This window comes from Polyergus mexicanus, unplaced genomic scaffold (assembly GCF_030449975.1).
Source record: "Polyergus mexicanus isolate NDT 795.1 unplaced genomic scaffold, iyPolMexi1.0 SCAF_3, whole genome shotgun sequence".
Classification (NCBI taxonomy): domain Eukaryota; kingdom Metazoa; phylum Arthropoda; class Insecta; order Hymenoptera; family Formicidae; genus Polyergus; species Polyergus mexicanus.
In genome coordinates, this window is record NW_027223323.1 from 3,913,371 (window position 1) to 3,931,900 (window position 18,530).

General features: G+C 35.6%; 3 protein-coding genes and 1 long non-coding RNA gene across 11 annotated transcripts in view; 2 read left to right on the plus strand and 2 right to left on the minus strand.

The window, feature by feature from the left end:
• Nucleotides 1-13,422, plus strand: part of LOC138932102 (pipsqueak) — a 52,307-nt gene extending 38,885 nt beyond the window's left edge. For 5 of the 6 annotated variants that reach the window (XM_070293673.1, XM_070293675.1, XM_070293674.1 and 2 more), the window contains 6 exons: nucleotides 7,859-8,137; nucleotides 8,790-8,916; nucleotides 9,519-9,671; nucleotides 10,376-10,717; nucleotides 10,989-11,439; nucleotides 11,919-13,422. In XM_070293673.1, the coding sequence (XP_070149774.1) occupies nucleotides 7,859-8,137; nucleotides 8,790-8,916; nucleotides 9,519-9,671; nucleotides 10,376-10,717; nucleotides 10,989-11,439; nucleotides 11,919-12,123 (1,557 nt within the window). In that variant the 3' untranslated portion in view covers nucleotides 12,124-13,422. Of the gene's footprint in view, nucleotides 1-6,718; nucleotides 7,062-7,858; nucleotides 8,138-8,789; nucleotides 8,917-9,518; nucleotides 9,672-10,375; nucleotides 10,718-10,988; nucleotides 11,440-11,918 lie in introns of those variants that run through there. The other variant, XM_070293678.1, reaches the window with a different exon arrangement.
• Nucleotides 13,423-13,829: 407 nt separating this feature from the next.
• Nucleotides 13,830-14,785, minus strand: LOC138932079 (uncharacterized). Its single transcript, XR_011446731.1, has 3 exons — nucleotides 14,625-14,785; nucleotides 14,246-14,339; nucleotides 13,830-14,105 (listed from the first exon to the last, which is right to left on the minus strand). It is a non-coding gene; the product is annotated as an uncharacterized lncRNA (long non-coding RNA).
• Nucleotides 14,752-17,959, plus strand: LOC138932078 (adenosine 5'-monophosphoramidase HINT3). Its single transcript, XM_070293626.1, has 4 exons — nucleotides 14,752-14,939; nucleotides 15,192-15,309; nucleotides 15,581-15,774; nucleotides 15,855-17,959. The coding sequence occupies exons 1-4, from the start codon at nucleotides 14,865-14,867 to the stop codon at nucleotides 15,894-15,896; spliced, it is 429 nt and encodes a 142-aa protein (XP_070149727.1). The 5' UTR covers nucleotides 14,752-14,864; the 3' UTR covers nucleotides 15,897-17,959.
• Nucleotides 15,468-18,266, minus strand: LOC138932073 (mitochondrial enolase superfamily member 1). 3 transcript variants are annotated; one of them, XM_070293618.1, is made up of 7 exons: nucleotides 18,070-18,266; nucleotides 17,734-17,836; nucleotides 17,544-17,659; nucleotides 17,301-17,455; nucleotides 16,639-17,219; nucleotides 16,268-16,510; nucleotides 15,468-15,875 (listed from the first exon to the last, which is right to left on the minus strand). In XM_070293618.1, the coding sequence occupies exons 1-7, from the start codon at nucleotides 18,151-18,153 to the stop codon at nucleotides 15,865-15,867; spliced, it is 1,293 nt and encodes a 430-aa protein (XP_070149719.1). In that variant the 5' UTR covers nucleotides 18,154-18,266; the 3' UTR covers nucleotides 15,468-15,864. The 3 variants fall into 3 exon arrangements, with proteins under 3 accessions (XP_070149719.1, XP_070149720.1, XP_070149718.1); XM_070293619.1 differs by lacking the exon at nucleotides 15,468-15,875 and having other exon boundaries at nucleotides 16,055-16,510; nucleotides 18,070-18,146; nucleotides 18,240-18,266; XM_070293617.1 differs by lacking the exon at nucleotides 15,468-15,875 and having other exon boundaries at nucleotides 16,055-16,510.
• Between the last annotated feature and the right edge of the window lie 264 nt (nucleotides 18,267-18,530).

An 18,530-nucleotide genomic window follows, 5' to 3' on the forward strand; every position in this document is an offset into this window, starting at 1 on the left:
AAATTAGAATATTGCTCGTTACCAGGTCACATTGAAAATTCAAATGTCAAAAATTTTATACTCTATGAAAAATGAAATAGAGACGTTTATCATTTTTTCTTCTTATTTTGACAAACTGTATAAATTGTGCGGAAGTATACATTTGTTAATATAAGATTTAAATAAACACATTATATCACAAAATCACGCTTTCCGAGAGAAAAATTGTATGTTCTGTTTTACACAAGATAATATGATCAATATGTCAAGTAAAAATTATAATGGTCAATTGTTTTCTTAATGCGATGTGAAAAGAATCGTGTCTTTGTTCAATATAACAGTGTAGCTGTGTGCATACAAAGAGGCAATCTATGAAAAACAGGCAATTCGACGCCAAAAATGCACGATTGACGAAAAAAGCATGTTGTTTGCATGGCGCGATCATGAATCTGCAATGTTCGGAGCACCTGACTGAGGCGCACGCTCGTAAAAGGATTCGGAGATCGTCTCTCTTCTCGGGAAGGCTAACGTGTCGAGGGTGATTCGCTGTTACGAGAGCCCTTTAAACTATCTACGAAGCCATGCCGTTCCCATTATCGGGCTCCTTCGCTCCACGTTCGTAAATACCCGATTGTACCAAAGTTTAGCCGAATCGCGAATAGCTGTATTTTTCTTTATCAATATCTGAGTCGGAGACACAAAAGGATAACCGTCCCCAAATTTAAGAGAATTATAAATCTGTTGGTTTATTAAATTTAATTATATAATTAAGCCAGATGTGTTAAAGTACTTCACAAAATTCCGAAAATTAAAACTAATTTTTTATTTATTTTTTTTTTTCCAAATGGAGACAGTTTTTTTCTGTTACGAATTTTTTTTATCTTTGATATATCTTAAGATTTTCCATGCACTTATCACACGTATAATGCATTGACGTAATGTATTTTGAAGAATGCAGAATTTGACTATTAATATTTTCTGTTCGAGCTTTAACCCTAGATACAGTTTTGGGAATTTCTTCAGAAGTATTCCTGCAACAATAACGAGAGTTGTAATATAATTAATTAATGCATGTTACGTAAAATTGTGTATACATGTAATATTTTCTATCAGATGACTAGAGAAAGATCGATATTCCTGATCTCAAAATATCTGCTGATTTCAAAAGCAAAATGTCGATGCCAAAAGTTTATCGTGAACACAGAACATGAATACTTTAATAGTTTAGCTATATCTCTAAACGTATAAATAATATCGCGCCAATGTATTATATACGTATGCCATGTGCATAGAAAATCTTAAGATATTCAAATGACATTAAAGTTGAAATATTGAATGAAGTTGACATATTTATGAAAAAGCTCAATATTAAGAGCAAAATAAATATTTTAGTAGCTACATATTATTTTAATATTTATATCCATCATGGGCGAAATATTTCAAGATATTTCTGACATCAAAGGTGAAATATGACAAGAAGACGATATCGACAATATCTTCATATATCAATATCTTCATTATTTATTACTTCACTTTATTACCCAAGTAACGTTCGTATTGCTAGTATGTCGCGTCAAGAAAAATCTCCAGATATCGGTCTTTACCTTAATATCAAAGGTGAAATATTTTGACATCGACAATACTCAATCGATGACAAAATATTAATGTTTTGACATCATTTAAATATCTCGTGCAACATCCGTTTCCCTGGATGCACCGCGAAAGTCCGCGGAAAGACATCCGCGGCTAGTTGTATTCTTACGTTTACTCGAGGACGAGCACGTGGTTCAGCCAGGGTCGCGCTCTCATTCAGAAAGGAGGTTATGTAGCAGAGTAGACAAGTGAGAGAGGAGAGAAATACACATATACAGAGACAGAAAGAGAAGGTTATACTCGTGACGCCCGTTACATTATCAATTCCGTTATGGCGCTGTATTCGTAATAGTGGAGACGACCCTACGACCGTCTTCGGGGATTCCCCCTCACGTCTCGTCTTCTCCTCTCCTCTCCTCTCACCGGCGTACTTTCACCTACTCTCTTTCTTGTTCCTTCATCTCTATTTCTCTTCTTCTTCTCTCTCTCTCTCTCTCCATACGTTCTACCCTCGTTTTTCTCCCTTCCACCACGCGTGCTCTCTTTTCTCTCTTTTTCTTTTCTCTCTTCCGAGAGGCGGCTTTCTATATAAAACACTTTACTTTCCCTTAGCACGCTCTCTTGGCGAACCACCCCCTCCTTCCACCGCCCTTCTGTTACTCCCTTCTCCCGCGTTCTTCTTCCCATTTCCGTGAAACCTTTTCCACGAAGGTCGATCTTTTTTGCGGATTTACACCTGTTGGACCTCGCTCGCGCGTTTCAATCGCTCTTTTATTTTTCCCTTAGAATAGAAACGCCGCCCGTTTCGCTTGTCAGTCGTGAGGATCTTTCGGATTCTGCCGATTGATTTCTTGCGCGTAAGCACACAAATTCTTTTCGCGTATCTTTTTCGATGTTCCGACACATCGTGAATCATTTATCGACATGAGAACGAAAAGTTCGGTTTAAACGACAAGCAAATTTATCGAGACAAAGAAATTCATTAAAGCGAATATGGTTTTTCGCACAATGATGACTTTAGCGATTTTCTACTAAAATTAATGGAATACTAGTTTTAAGATCGTTTAATATCCAACAAAATTAATAAGCTCTAATTGTAATACATTGCACCATTACAATATCTTACGGATTTAAATAGAGTTATAAAAGTAATAAAGTTTATATTTATACTTTTAGAAGCAGTATTTTTAAATCTTTTTCCAGAAGAAAATAGGCGATAATATTTCCTGTAAAATCATAATTTATGGTATAATTACATAAATTATAAATATTTAAAGAATTCAAAAATTAGTCTACAAACAAATTAAAAACAGTTAAAATTGATATACTTGTTTTTTTTTTTTTTTTTTTTTTTTTTTTTTTTATACTTGTTTTCAAAGTTAAAAATTTTACATACTCCTAGTATTTATACTTCGTAAAGTGATGATCTTTCCGCAACCTGCGATTTTCAAAAAAATTAATTGCCGATTGAGAGCGCCCTTTCGACGCGGCCCGAAAGAGAACACAGGTCCGGAGGCACACAATATAACCGGAAGTAGAGTTGCCGAAGGATCGGGCTTTTTTTTCGCCGCCGTCTCGCGTCAATTAGTCCGGGATAATTGGTCGGCCGATGCCCTTGAACCCTAAGTATTGATTGGTGAGGTCGGATTCTGCCGGTGTGGCTGTGTCCCTCTTGCCTCCGAACCGATGGCACCACCCCTATGCATCCACCTCCGAACCGACCAACCAACCAACCACCCGCCCCGTCGCCGTCGCCGTCGCCGTCGCAGCCATCGCCGCCTAACCCCCGCTGCGAACCCCCCTTTTACGCCCTTCCCCCTCCCCCCCCGGCCCGCACAACCCTCCGTCCGTGGTTCTCCAAGTGCCGTCGCCGTTAAAGCACCGCGTGTCGGCAAAGGTTTTTCCGCCCTTTATTTATTTAATTGAACGACGAAACGCCATTTTCCGCTAGCGCAATCCGAGCCTATCTCTATCGCCTAACCCCTGCCCTTCCCCCCCCCCGCCCCCCCGTTCTCGTTTTCGCGTTTCTCACTTTCCAGCGTTCTTTCGCTCTCTCGAACTCAAGCGGCAACACGAACGAAATTTCACACAGAGAATTCCGCCGAGAATCGAATGTCGTTTTGTTCGGATACACGAAGATGCGGCTCATTGCGCGGTAATTTCATTGCAATGGACGAGTTCCTCTTATCCACCCCAGCTCCTTGTGTTCGAAGTCTCCGCCGAATTTGATTTACCGTGTAATACGCGTCTGTCTCACGAGAACATTTGACCGTTCTTTGCGCGCGTTCACGATTGGACATCTACCAGTTTTCCGAATATAGGTATATATCCAGTACTCTATTAATTTCAAATCAATTTTCGAGAAAATTTTTTTCACGATGAATTATGTAGCATTAAAAGTTTTTAAGATTCAATTATTTATCGATGATTATTAAAATGCCTTTTTATTATGATATGATTATATTAAGTTACATTATATACATCGGTAAACCGTAAAAATTAAAAATTGACATAACAGTTCGTATTGTTATAAATCCATTAAAATTTGTGGCGCGTGATGAAGTATTGTATGATACTTGACGATTTTGTCCCAATTACGAGCTGCTCGAGTCAACATTAACGAATGCAGTGTTAAAACAGTCAATTCTTTACGAAATTGTAACACCATGCATTGCGTTATTAAGTGCCCTTCAATTGCAAGGCGAAAGCGGTTGTAACATTGGAAGAATAATGACGGAGACCGTTTCTGCAACTGCTTTTGCTCAAGTTTTTTTTTTTTTTTCAAACTCGGAAATGTGTATAAATTACCGGAGCATACTTCTTTTCAATGTTAAATTTATATTAAGTTTAAATTTCAAATATCGACATTTTTTTATCAAGTTTTGTAATTAATATCAACGATATTAAACTGCAAAATATTTAACCAGAAAGCAATGGAAAAAAATAGGAAATGTTGTTTCGAACTTTCTTTCTTTTTTTTCTCTTTTTCGCAAAACTTACAAATCAATATCGAGTTTTTCTCTCTCACATCCCTGTTTGTACAATATTTATTTAAATAAATAATATGCAGAAAATTATACACAAATATATAATAATCATATATTTAATGTGTGATAAAATTAGAAATGCAAATGAAAGATGGAGAATATTTTCTCGCATCAATTTCCCTCGCATAATCAAGAATGACATTACATATATATATAGGTCCTAATGCATCCATGCTCATAGATAAAGAATGTCGCATTTGATGCTAAGTGCGCACATTTCGGGTCCACTGAGGCGCGATGTCTCCTTGCCAAAAGCCGCGCCGTTCTCGTCGTCATCGGGGACGACCACTCCGTTCGTCCTAACAGAGACGCTCGATTATCGCGTACCCCGCGCGACCCGACTAGCGCCATCAAACTCCCGAGCCGCCGAGATCGAAGATCCGCGGACGTTTTGGGGAGGCCGTGCAAACGCCCGGCCGTAACGAGCCGGCGAACGGGCGAAGGCGCGAGATAGACGGAACGAGAGAAAGAAGGACAGACGGGCATGTACGCGTGTGGCAACGCTTGGAAGTCATTGGTGTCGATGCTGTCGCGAACACCGAGGAAAAGGGGAGAGAGCGAGAGAGAGAGAGAGAGAGAGAATGTGTATGTGTGTGTGTGTGTGTGTGTATGCGTGTCGGGGGTTGGGGGTGGTCGATACGGCCCTCGGGCCACGACAGCCGCGTCGGAGGCCTCCCCATTCTTCCTACAGGCGTTTTTGCCTCCGCCACGTTTCAACCCTCTCCACAACTCGCCTCCTCCCGTCCCTCTTACGTTGTACCTCTATATCTCTCTTCTTTTCTCTCTGAATTTTTCTCCCTTTTTCTCTTTCTTTCCCGTTTCACCCCTTTCCGCCCCCTCCCTCTCTCTCTCTCTCTCTCTAGATTTTCGTACTTCCTTCCTCTGTCTTTCTTCTCAGTCTATCACTCTCTTTCTCCTTGTCACACACTCTCTCAATCCATCCAGACCGATCCGCCATCTCTCCCCTCTGTTCACCATCCACGCAACGCGTTCCAGTCGCTACCGACACCCCTCAGTGCAACCTATCTACCTCTGTCCCTCGGTCCTCTTTCTCCTTCCATCCTTCTCTCTCCCTCCTCTACGGTGCTACTCTCACGCCGCCGGCAACCGCGCAGACCCCGCCTAATCGTGCCACCCCCAGCTTGATTAAAGAACGGAGAGGCTCGGCTTCGGCGCGAGAGGGTCGCTGCCATTAGTTCTTCTTTCTCCCTCACTCCTGTTTCCCTTGCTATGTCTCTTTGTCGCTCATCGCTTCACTCGTATCATCGTTCCTCTTCTCTTCGCGCTTTAGTCATCGTTCGTAAGGTTTTTCCGAGCCAAGATCCTTCATACATGTTGACCACGTGGACGTCCCGAGAAGCCACGCGACTTGACGTCTTTGCCACGCGGAGGTGGCGTCCATCCTCCTCCTTTCCTTCGTGACTTCACTTCTTCTTTTCGTTCATTCGTCTCTTAAACTTCTCTCCTCTTCCTTCTCGCGTTAGAATTTCAAGGTTACTTCACGAGAACGTATATCGCGACTTTGTCATGAGTCTTCATAAGTTTTTATGTTATATATACACTTATTTAAAATATAAGATACATATTAATTTTAATTCGCTTTATCATGAACTTCATACATTCGAATCTGGTTTACGCTTTATAGAATAAAAAAATTTTATTTAGTTAAAAGCTATTTCTAATTCCATATACAATATTAAAAATCTTTTGTGTGTTAAAAAAATTATCTTTAAAATTTAAACAAAATTAATCATGAATTTTTCGTGAAAGCTAAATTATTAATATCACAATGTTTTTGAGAAATATTTCTATCTCTTTTCATTCTAATTTTACAATAACATTTAATCAATCCATTATATCCAAACAACTTCAAATTTCGGATTCTGAGTCGGAAATACTTGTTCCTTATTTTTATCTAGTTTACGAATTCCAAGTTCAGGTGAATACTGAAAGAGAACGAGTGTTTTATAATAGTTTTGTGCGACGCGAATTCCGTCATATTAAGAAGCCGAAGTCGAAAAACGAGGGCTGCGTGTCGCCGAAATACTCGGCTGGATCTCGCCGGCGTTGATTTTCGGGAGCGACAGTTCGTGGATGAACGGACGATGCCTCCTCCGCCGTCGACATGAAATTGCACCGCCGCCGAGCGGAACGAGATGCCGGGAACGACGAGCTCGCGCCAGAAATATGCAAATCCAATCGGACCGGACCCGCGTGGTCCTCCGTCCGCCTCTCGCAAAGCGGTTTACCGAAATGAGTATTTTTCTATTTCGCCCCGGCGCCCTGATCCCCGAACGCGACCTTTCCGCATGCGTTTACCCGCACGGCCGATCCGATTATCCGATCGCGATAATTAATGAATTAATTAAACGTATGCGCCGCTTTATCCAGGTAACAATATCTTGCTTCAAACGGAACCGACAACTCTCTTGAGACTCAATGGTAATTTATAATTTATAACAGTCTAAATGTTTACTTCCTGAAAAATCTGGAATTTTCAAGGATTTCTTTTGTACCTGCAAAAATCATGGAATCATTTGTATGGAATTTGATTGGGACTCTAGGAATTTTGTAAAAGTCTCTTTTTCTTTATTTCGCTCTCATATTGTAAACGGTCGGCAAACCAAGTGAATTGTGTATTTGAAATATGTTATAAATATATATCTATTTTTGTTTATATATTCAATGTCTTAACAGAACATTGAATAAGAAGTACATCTCTTTATTGTAATTTTTAATGATAAAAAAAAGAAAATCGTATGCAAGTGAAAAAAAGCTTATCTTACAAAAATTATTCAAATTTTTTTCAATACGTTTCAATACTCCCCCCCCCCCCCCCCCCCGCCCCGATACAAATCTAATACTTGAAACTTAAGAGGCTCTGTGTTTTTCCACCGTAACTTTTTTTCCGAGTGAAAAACATTAGAAAATGCATACAATAAAAAAATTTATTTTAGAAAGTTGCACTATAAAAAATTATTAAAATATTTTCTTTACCTGAAATTTTGAACAAAAATATCTAAGAGATCATGGAATTTTCAGGGAATAATCAAAATTAAATATGTATAAAAATATTGTTATAGAATATATTTTAAAGGCTAAGAATATATATTGAATATGATGTTAGGGATTATAGATTTTCCTAATTAAATGCGTTTTTAAAAGTAGCATCGGATATGTACTGTGTGCTTTGTTAGTTAAAACAATGACTTATATAACGATCCTTGTTTTCTCTACAGTCGCTTTTGAAGACGGCCGACCAGCTGAAGATCAAGGGCCTGTGCGAGGTGCCGGAGAACAGGGACGGTCCGCCACCCGTGAGCCTCAGCTCGCCGCCGAGGGAATCCGGCACCCCGAGATTGAACTACACGAAGCTGAAGAAGCATCATCAACGGTACAAGCGACCCAGAATCGAGCGGCCCACGTTCGAGCCGCGCGCCACCGATCCAAGACACTACGAGCGCTACAAAGAGGAAGAGGCGATTACAATCAACGATTATAGCCGCGATAACAAAGAGGTAAGCTTGCCAATCTGAATGAGGACTCTAACTGGATTATTAGAATGATATTTGATTATCAAAACCTAATTCAAACTTATAGATGCGTGTTTTATAAAGTATCGGAATGAAAACTCTCTTCATATTTGCATTTGTATAGTTTTTTTTCTTTATGATATAATATATCAAGAATGTAAGAAAAGGAAAGGGGAGGACTATACAAAATTTAAAGATTAAAAAAAATATTCATATATACATATTATTTGACCAGGGGTTATTTTTATTGCGATAGTTTATTGGTGTAATATATGTTTAACATTTAATTTCTAATAGAGCTTCCTATAAAGAGAATATAGTAAAAATATAATAAGTATAGTTAGATTAATCTTGTTTTAAGAAAAGAAAAATCTAAGAGATGTAAAAAACTCCCAAATAACGTTTCAAGATTTAACACACAATATGCAATATCGTTTATATCACGGAGATCGAAGCTAGTCAAAATATAGGTATGTTATCCAAATTTAACTGCAGTAATAGCGAATTTATCGCTTGTAACGCGTTGAGAAAGACGAAATGAGGAAAGTGTACAAACGCAATAACTGTCTCGTGCCGGCGAGCTGGTTTGATCTCTCTCGTCAGGGTCGACGCTAAATTTGTACCGGATATTCCGCAGAACCATCGGGATTGGCAAGCCGAAGATGAAGAGTGCACGGAGACAGCAACAGCAGCAGTAGCACTGGAAACTTGCCAACGTAATAACAACAACAACAACGGTAACGGGGCGAGTAACAACAACAACGGTAAGTCAATCAATCGAGATATTCGCCCCACACCTGGCCTTTTAGTATTTGCAGGAGTTTATTCTCTCTTCTGGTTCTTATTTCTCGCGAGAGACAAGAATTTTCTCATTACACAAATCGATTTACTATTTCGATAAAAATCACGCGCTAATTAATCTCCCGCTTATGATTTCTAAATCTCGTAGACAAGAATGATAGTAAAATATAATACTTTTAATCTAAATTTTCTGAATAAAGTCTTTGTTCACGCGCGCACTCACACGTGATTGAAGAACATCTGTAAACATAATTTGGTTAACTCTTTATCTGCTACTTGGAAAATCTTATATTGTGTTTTGCATATTTTCGGTACAGACATAAATTGCATTTTATACATGTCGGCGTGTTTTGCTCTCTTCCATTTATAAAATACATAATATAATGCTTTTAGGAGTTTTTCAGACATTGCGCTTTCTACTATATGCTTTATAGATAAAGCTCTCATAACCAGATTTGGAAAAAAAAAAACTTGCGCCATGATTATTCCATAGGATGCTAGGTGTGGGGCGATTTACCATTTTCAGAATCGATCAGAACAGGCCCTTTTCACGTCGAATAAAAAGGTGACATGTTCTGTCACACAGGGCTAGGTCACTATGGCCACCATCCTGATCCCGGGGAGGTCGATTTACCCCCCGAAACCCAACCCACTCCACCCAGCGCCACCTTAGTCGGCACTACCATCACCCATCTAAGGGATCCGGATCATCATACAGGTATAAAACTTTATGCTTCTTGAACTGCTCGATTCTCGACAATGATCGACGTCACAGTCTTTTCTTGGCAATTTTTATTAATGAACAACATGGAACGAATTTCCTCGCATTTTCAGAATTCTCTTGAGTCTACCTGATGTAGAAAGCGTATTTCATTTTTACGAATTTTAACTTGATGACAAACTATCTAATTTTAATAATACATCTATCATATATCTCTGAGATCTTCTTTCACCGCATAATAAAAGTTTCTTTTTTATTTTATATTTTGATTCATATTTCTATCCGTATTGTCGATCTATTCAATACGGTTACTTACATAGATTTTCACTCGCCGATCGGACGTGAGGGTGCGGTGTGGAATAAAACACTACCGGACTGAAAGTGCAGCAGAGTCATTAGGTTGACAGGGAATCAAAATAATTGGCCTAATCACGCTTAACTAGTTGCGATTAGATTTGCATTGCTCGGTTCGTAGCAACAGCCCACGCAACCTTATTTAGCGTTCTTCCGCGTCCAGTTTTGCCTTTGACAGCGCTCGCTTATCGATTCTCAGGTACAATGAAGACCTTTCCGCATAGCTTTCACGCGAATATCTCAACAAAGATATAGACCATCGAAAGGCCGGCGAAAGTTAACAATGTCGGAGTCTTTTTCTATGCTAACGGTATGTATCATGTCCCTCTTCCGTGACTTGTTTGTAGAGATTCAGAACTGCGACAGCGAGATCAAGATCAAGTTCGAAACGTTGCACACGATGGACTCTTCGGACACGATCGACATAGACAGCCATATGTCAGATCGGGCTAGCGTGAGCTCGAAAAATGCTGCTGACAGCGACAACATGATGATGATAACCCCAGAGCTGCTTGGACTGATGCCGTCGGGAAGCTCCGGCCAATCGGACTCAGGCGACAACAATTCGAGGGGGCACTCTGGACAGTCCAGCTCGCATCATCACGGTTCGAAGTCGTGGACGCAGGAGGACATGGATGCGGCTCTAGATGCATTGAGGAATCATAATATGAGTCTGACAAAAGCATCGGGTGAGATTTTTCTCTTTAAAATGATATTTAAATCTATTTATTCTGAGTAAGCTCTTTTGTTTGTATTATGAATAAGATTAATTTGTAGTAGGGAGAATAAATTATTGATCCTGTGCGTCGATATATAGATTTACGTATAATAACTCTTAAAAGATCAAGAAATTAAGAATTATCTGTGGATAAATATTTAATTCATATAACACATAATTTATAATGTTAGTAATATTTTACATAAGATAATGAAATGAGTAAATTTATATTATTGTTTTAGCAACGTTCAATATTCCCTCGACGACTCTGTGGCAACGAGCGCATCGACTGGGCATCGACACGCCCAAGAAGGATGGTCCCACGAAATCCTGGAGCGACGAAAGCTTAAACAACGCTTTAGAAGCTTTACGTACCGGCACTATTTCAGCTAATAAAGCGTCCAAAGCATTCGGCATACCTTCTAGCACGTTGTATAAGATCGCGAGGAGGGAAGGCATCAGGCTGGCCGCACCGTTCAATGCAAGTCCCACGACTTGGACGCCCGCCGATCTGGATCGCGCTTTGGAAGCGATAAGATCTGGCCAAACGTCCGTGCAGAGAGCGTCGACAGAATTCGGCATACCTACGGGAACATTGTACGGAAGATGTAAGCGGGAAGGAATCGAACTTAGCAGGAGCAATCCTACGCCATGGAGCGAAGATGCTATGACTGAAGCTCTCGAAGCTGTCAGGTTAGAAATGTTTCTCTTATTCTGTTATAACGTTTAAAAAAAATCAGATTAAAAAATCATAAAAATAGATTGATGTATTATAGAGAGGGATTTGATTTAATAAATTTAGTAATCAGATTATATATAAATAAATAAAATTATTTGCGAAAGTGAAGTTTTTTTATAATATTTCGTAGTCTTATCGAACATAATGGACTTGGGGCTCGATTCTTGAATTCATTCGCAAGAGAAACGTATGCGCACATTCTGCTCTTACAGAAAATTGCAAGTTGATTGGCTATTGCATGGCTTTTAGCCAATCAACTTGTAGATTTCTCATAAGAATGAAATTCCCGCATACGTTTCTCGTGCAAATGAATTCAAGAATCGGGCCCCAGAATCTTCCGCATAATGCTATATAATATAAATTTCCAACGTAATTTGATCCGGATATGAAAATGATTACATTACAAATGTTGCTCTTGAATTCACGATTTTAGATTAGGGCACATGAGCATCAATCAAGCAGCGATTCATTATAATCTGCCGTATTCGTCATTATACGGGCGTTTCAAGAGAGGCAAATACGAAGAACCCGTCGTCGGCGATATTTCGCAAGATGGCAGCAGTCCACACTTTCATCAGAGTCCCAATCAGAATCACTCGTCCGCCCTTCCAGATCAAATGCCTTATCCGGGCAGCTGAAACTTACCTCTTTACTAGAGTATTAAGTTAGCTTAAGCTCCAAACTTTTCGATTCGTCACTGCAGCTCCTCAAATTCTTTAACAAACACGCGAAGGAAGAAATTCCAAAAGATTAGAGACCGATCGGGGAGAATGCCATTATAAAAACATACATTATAATAGCAGAGGGTAAAATTTACCCGCAGTATTAAAGGCGGATCGCCGTAAGCGAACATTATGTACATTGTATGATTTTTATGTTGGAACAAGAGAAAAAATTTAGATTATACTGTAATAATTTATAAGAATTATTTATAAAAAGAACATACTGTACAGAAACCGGGGGATATCGCTCCTCAACGAAAACTACTTTTAGCACCTAAGTCAGTTAACGATGAGACGATGGATGAGAATAGATATTATGACGGACGACAGTACTCTGTTAATTGAAATTATGTTGCAACAGATAGGTAACATCGTTCGTTTAATTATCATTATGTTGCAATTAATCCATTATAAGATTTATAGCAACGACATCCGAAGATGCTTTCGAAACTCGAATCTGTATCTTCGTAAGATAACATACTGAATTATCTCTCATTCATGGTTCTCGGATCGAAGAGAATTATTTGCATAATGGTTTCGCATAACGAGGATACTTTATGAACATATGTCAATACAGAGAGAAAATGTATACATATAATTTAGTGCTATCAACACAAAAATTTACATAATGACGAAAATGGCGTTATAATATGTGCGAATGGCTAAAATAAGGTGATAAAAGCATAAAGTTTATTGCAATTTAAAGGATATTATTTGATTGTTTCTCGATGTTTTGTTTTTCTTTATTTTATACGAAATTTGCAAGCATGTTCTGTTTATCTCCGTTGTGTCAAATTACATATTTTCTAATCAATTTCAAACTAAAAACAGCTTACGACTGTTGGCTGTTCTAATATCTCTATTTCGATAATAACTTACATGTGCGCTAATATTTTAAATGTTATATTCCGCGTGATAGACTGATAATGAGTAGAATCTTTATTGATTTTTTATTTAAGTTTTTTATTTTATTGTTAAAGACACAAAAAGCATTTTTTTAAAGAAAGAAGTTTTTTCATGAAATGGGAAAACAGTAAGTATTTATGAGTAGGTACAGCTTTCACCGGTTTCTTAGAAAAATTTAAGATTCCCTTTCAGCTCAACTGCCACTTGTATAAATATATTACACACATTAATTTATCATGCTCACACTTATTATATTACATAAAAGTACACACACACACACACACACACACACACACACATAGATATATGCTACTTATATAAATATATATATATATGTACAGTTTATATATATTTTAAATTAAAAAGTAATGCAATCAAAGATATGTGTATAATATTGTATAATACGAGTCTCTAGTACTTTATTCCTTTATTTCCTCTTTTAATTTCTATATTTGATAAGACAATTCTGTAAAAATCTCAAAAATGAAGATTTTATGTCCAACAACTAATAAACAGAGCACATTTGATGATTATACAATAGAAATAAAAATATATAAAGTTTGCTCAAAATTATATTTATTATAAATAAAATATAAAATTTTATCTTTGTATATTATAAGGTAAATGTATTTTAGAATTTATTTAATTACAAAAAAGTAGATGTGATCTATGTTATATATACAACATAAACTTTTACCAAAAAATTACATATTTTTTTATGTTTTTCTCTTTATCATGAGGCATTGAGCATTAATCATTTGTCTCATATTCATAAATGTTTTGTTTCAAATAGATATTTCTATTGCGTACCTTTTGGATAAGCATTCTGAATATATGATTCTCTAAGTATCCATACTGATGGTTCATAAATTTTATAACACGATTCTCAGTGAACTGATTTAAGCAGACGAAGTCCCATATTTGAAGGTGTTGAGTCATCTCGCTCAAGCCCACTCCATTAGTGCATGCTCATATCGATATATATCCATTATCTATAAATAAAGAAATTTACAGATCTCATTTCGTTTCGTTAAATAAAGATTGATCTCAAGTTTGACATACATAAAAATACAATTTGAAATATTAAAATCTAAAAATTATAAAATTTTGCTGTTTATATTATTATTAATACTTTTATTAGATCGTTGAACTTAGCATGAGATGTACAGCAGCTAAGGTTTCATTAATCCCATTAAGCCTCGCTACATTAATCTTTCCGGTCCCATCTAGAATATCCGAATTATTTTCCGATAGTTATCGTACTTTAGTTAATTATTAATCCTATTTTAATTAATTATTAATAGATTTCAGACTTCATATATATCCGAAGTGTTTTATATTCGCATTTTCTATATATCGTATCTTTCTAGAATATTTTAAGAATTATATTACAAACCGAAAGAATAAAAAGATTTCTCACTTGCGGTTAGGTGTTCTCACTTACTTGTTATATAATTTTAATATTTTATTTAATAAGTATAATATATATTAAATAATTAAATTATAATTACTCAGCCGAATTTCTCTATTTTAAAGTCGTCGGGAAGATCGAATTCTTCCGCGTTTTTTAAAAATCATCTCTCAATTCTCTCTTATAGCACTAAAGCACATGCGCAGAATTTATTCTCGTCTCGACTAGTCATCTGTGAACATGGCGTAGAGACTGGAAAAGTGTTTTAATAATTTACATTTGTTTTCAAAAAGTGAATAGTATAACACTTTACATACATCATTATTTAGCACAAATTTCAATGGCTGAGAAAGAGACTAATTGTATTTTCTGTAAAATTATTAGAAATGAAGAACCTAGTGAAAAGATTTACGAGGTATGTATAAATGGTTAACCTTTAATGCATTTTTGACAGCTAGTAAAAGGAAAAGAAAGCTTTTGAAATGACAAATAAAGCAAGTTTAAATTTGATTTAATGGCTCTCTTTATAGATATTTTTGTTTCAAAAACAAATATACATACACATACATTTGCACATTTAATATATTATATGCAATACATCTTTTTATATCACTTTATTTGGATATGTATGGAAATAACATATCTCTGTGGTTTTTTATTGTTGTAGGATGATGACATCACATGTATTAAAGATATTAATCCAGCATCAACACATCATTATTTAATATTACCAAATAAACATATATGCAATGCAAAAACACTTAAACCTGAAGATTCTGATCTTTGTGAGTATTATAGATTTATGTATATATATATATTTTAAATACACATAATTTATACAGTCGAACATACATTTGTCATTGTCGTTATAATAATGATTAATTTATTACTTATTAATTATTTTATGCTAATAAATAATTTTAAACTTAAAATAAATTATGATTTTTTTACCATAATCTTTTATAAATATATATATGTATATATTGTAAGACAGTTTGAAAATATTAATTATAATATTGGATAAATCTTATCATTTTAATCACATCTGGATTTCAGTTGATAAGATTGTTGCTACAGTAGACATTATCTCAGAAAAATTGAATATTAATCCTGCATCTACACGAACAGGATTTCATTGGCCACCATTTAATACAGTTAATCATTTACATCTACATGTTATTTCTCCAATAGAAAAAATGACTGTTATAAAAAAGATGATGTTTAAATCTAGTTCTTTTTGGTTTGTGAGTGTAAGTATGAAAATTTATTACATATACACAAATAGATACCATACAAAAGATTGCTATTACAATGTCATCTTTTTTTACAGACTGACTACGTCAAATCTCGCCTGGAAAATAGTAAATTATAAATATAGAATATTATTATAGTTTTATTTGTGTGTTACTTTTCATCAGCAGCAATATGAAAATGTTATAAAATTTATAATTTAACTATTTTATGCAACTGCAGGTATAAAGTAGTTATTATAAAGTTTTTGCCAAAAACTATAGGTTTATTGTAAATTAGTTGAAACAATATTACGATTTTATTTATAAGAATATGGTGAATGTGTTTTACAATTTATTTGAATTATAAGATGTACATATATATAGATATGCAGAACGTTTTTAACAAAGAATTATAAACATGTTTATATGAATTTTTTATAAATTTGTTCTTCACAATGATATTTATTTCTCAAAATTTTTCATTTAGTCTCATGGGATTTCCAATAGTTACCTTCTGGATAAGCATACTCCACGATACACTCGTTCTTCAATTTAGTTGAGTATCCAGAAGACAAAGGTGGCATATAATAGGCATTCCTTACATGGACAGAATTTTCAAAATGTTCGTGTTGTTGATCCACATATTCTATCATACGATTTTCAGTGGTTTGACTTAAGCAAATATAGTCCCACATTTGAAGATGTTGAACCATTTCACACAAACCTACTCCACCAGCGTGTGGGCATACTGGTACTATAAATAAAAAAGATCTATTATATTTTTTATTTTTTTAAGTGAAATTAATTACAAGTTTGTCATAAATTATTTTCTTATAATATTAATTCTTAAAAAAAATTAAGTATTCTTGTTTACAAACTTACCTTTCAATTTTTTTGCCATGAAATATACGGCTAAAATTTCATTAATTCCGCCAATTCTCGCTGAGTCGATTTGACAAAAGTCAAGTCCAAACATCAAAAATTGTTTAAATATAACGCGATTCGCGCACATTTCGCCGCTAGCAATTCCAATATTATAGTTCTTTAATGCGTCTTTTATTTGAGAGTGCCCAAAGATATCGTCGGGAGACGTCGGTTCCTCTATCCAAAGGGGTTTGTATTTCGTCAATTTTTTCATCCATTCTATCGCCTGTTCCACTTCCCAAACTTGATTCGCATCCAGCATCAATTTATTCTCATAGCCTATCACTTTGCGTATCATTTCGCACCTTCTAATGTCATCGTCCAAATTCTGACCCACTTTTATTTTGAACGCCTGAAAACCGCGGTCCAAGAACGATTTACAAAGATCTTCGACTTGTTGATCACTGTACCCCAGCCATCCGACCTGAGTTGTATACGCGGGAAATCCATTTTCTCTCAGCATGAGTTCTTTAATTTTTTTATGTACTGTATTTTTCTCAAGCATTTCTATCGCCTCCTGCTCGGTCACTATATCTCTACTGCATAGAAATGTACATATTTATTCAAAATTTTGTCGAGGCAAAAATGTAATTTTATCTAAAAATGGTTGTTCGGCTTACATATATCTAAAATCTATAGTGGAAACGAGCTGTTCGGGCGACATGTCTGTAAGAAGCTTCCAGACAGGTTTGCCTTCGATACGTGCCCATAAATCCCACAATGCGTTTACGATAGCCGCTGTAGCTAAATGTATCACGCCCTTCTCCGGTCCGATCTAAGATATCCAAATTACATTTTGATATAGTCATCATATTTCAGTTGATATATATGTACCATGTACATTACTTTTTATCATACGTTACCCATCTCAATTGTGTGTCACATGTCAACTTTCTCCAGACTGACGCAAAGTTGGTATAAATCTCTTTTGTTGTATGATTTTTAATGATTTTAAATAAGGATTTACATGCTAGCACAACTATAAAAATATTGTTATCGATAAAATAAAGAAATAGTTCATATATCTAAGATATAGTCACAATAAATATATACCAATTTCAGTTCCCCTTCCTAGAGTAAAAGTAAGGCCATACCCTTCATATTCCGTGTTCGTTTTGATCGTTACATATGCGCAAGAGTAATCAGGATCAGTATGCTGTTATAAATAAAAATTATTTTAACAATGCGATGTATAAACGGGAATTAAATATATGTGTCAAATCAATATTAATATTATTATATAAATAGATTAATAATAATTGCATTACAGTTTTACTGTGAGCGTATAAATATATTTGATATTTACGAATATATTTATAGTTTTTCTAGCATAATAGCAGATATATATATCGTTATAAAAATTGTGTAATAATATATATATATATATACCATTGCGTCGCTTCCATGATGCTGTAACGATGTCGGAAATCTTATATCCTGCACTTCGATATCGATGATTTTTGCATCTATCATTTTTTTAAAATAACGGTTACGCTAAATACTTTTAAACCGAATACAATACAATTGCGATACTAAATGAATAGCAATTGAATCGTTACCTCGAGCGAAGAAGTAATGTCAAGAGACAAACGCAGACGCAAATATCATATATCTTATCTTCTTACATAAATATTTGTGTCGTAGATGTACCGCATCACGAGATGCATTTAACACAAGTACAGTATATCTATATAAAGCTAAGTAAATAAATTAATACTTATATATATATTGTTGTGTAAAAGATATTACTATAGATAATTAATTAATATAGAAATATAGATAATTAATGTGCTGAATAATAAAATAGATACTACGGATAATAAACATATATGGATTGAAGGAAAGCTTTA

Excerpts from the sequence above, each read along its gene's own strand:
- LOC138932078 (XM_070293626.1), top strand. The coding sequence starts at position 14,865 with ATGGCTGAGAAAGAGACTAATTGTATTTTCTGTAAAATTATTAGAAAT. Across the intron at positions 14,940-15,191 it reads CTAGTGAAAAGATTTACGAG|GATGATGACATCACATGTAT; the intron begins GTATGTATAAAT and ends TTATTGTTGTAG. Across the intron at positions 15,310-15,580 it reads ACCTGAAGATTCTGATCTTT|TTGATAAGATTGTTGCTACA; the intron begins GTGAGTATTATA and ends TCTGGATTTCAG.
- LOC138932073 (XM_070293617.1), bottom strand. The coding sequence starts at position 18,153 with ATGATAGATGCAAAAATCATCGATATCGAAGTGCAGGATATAAGATTT. Across the intron at positions 17,837-18,069 it reads ATCATGGAAGCGACGCAATG|CATACTGATCCTGATTACTC; the intron begins GTATATATATAT and ends TATTTATAACAG. Across the intron at positions 17,660-17,733 it reads AGGAAGGGGAACTGAAATTG|TTGTGCTAGCATGTAAATCC; the intron begins GTATATATTTAT and ends ATATTTTTATAG.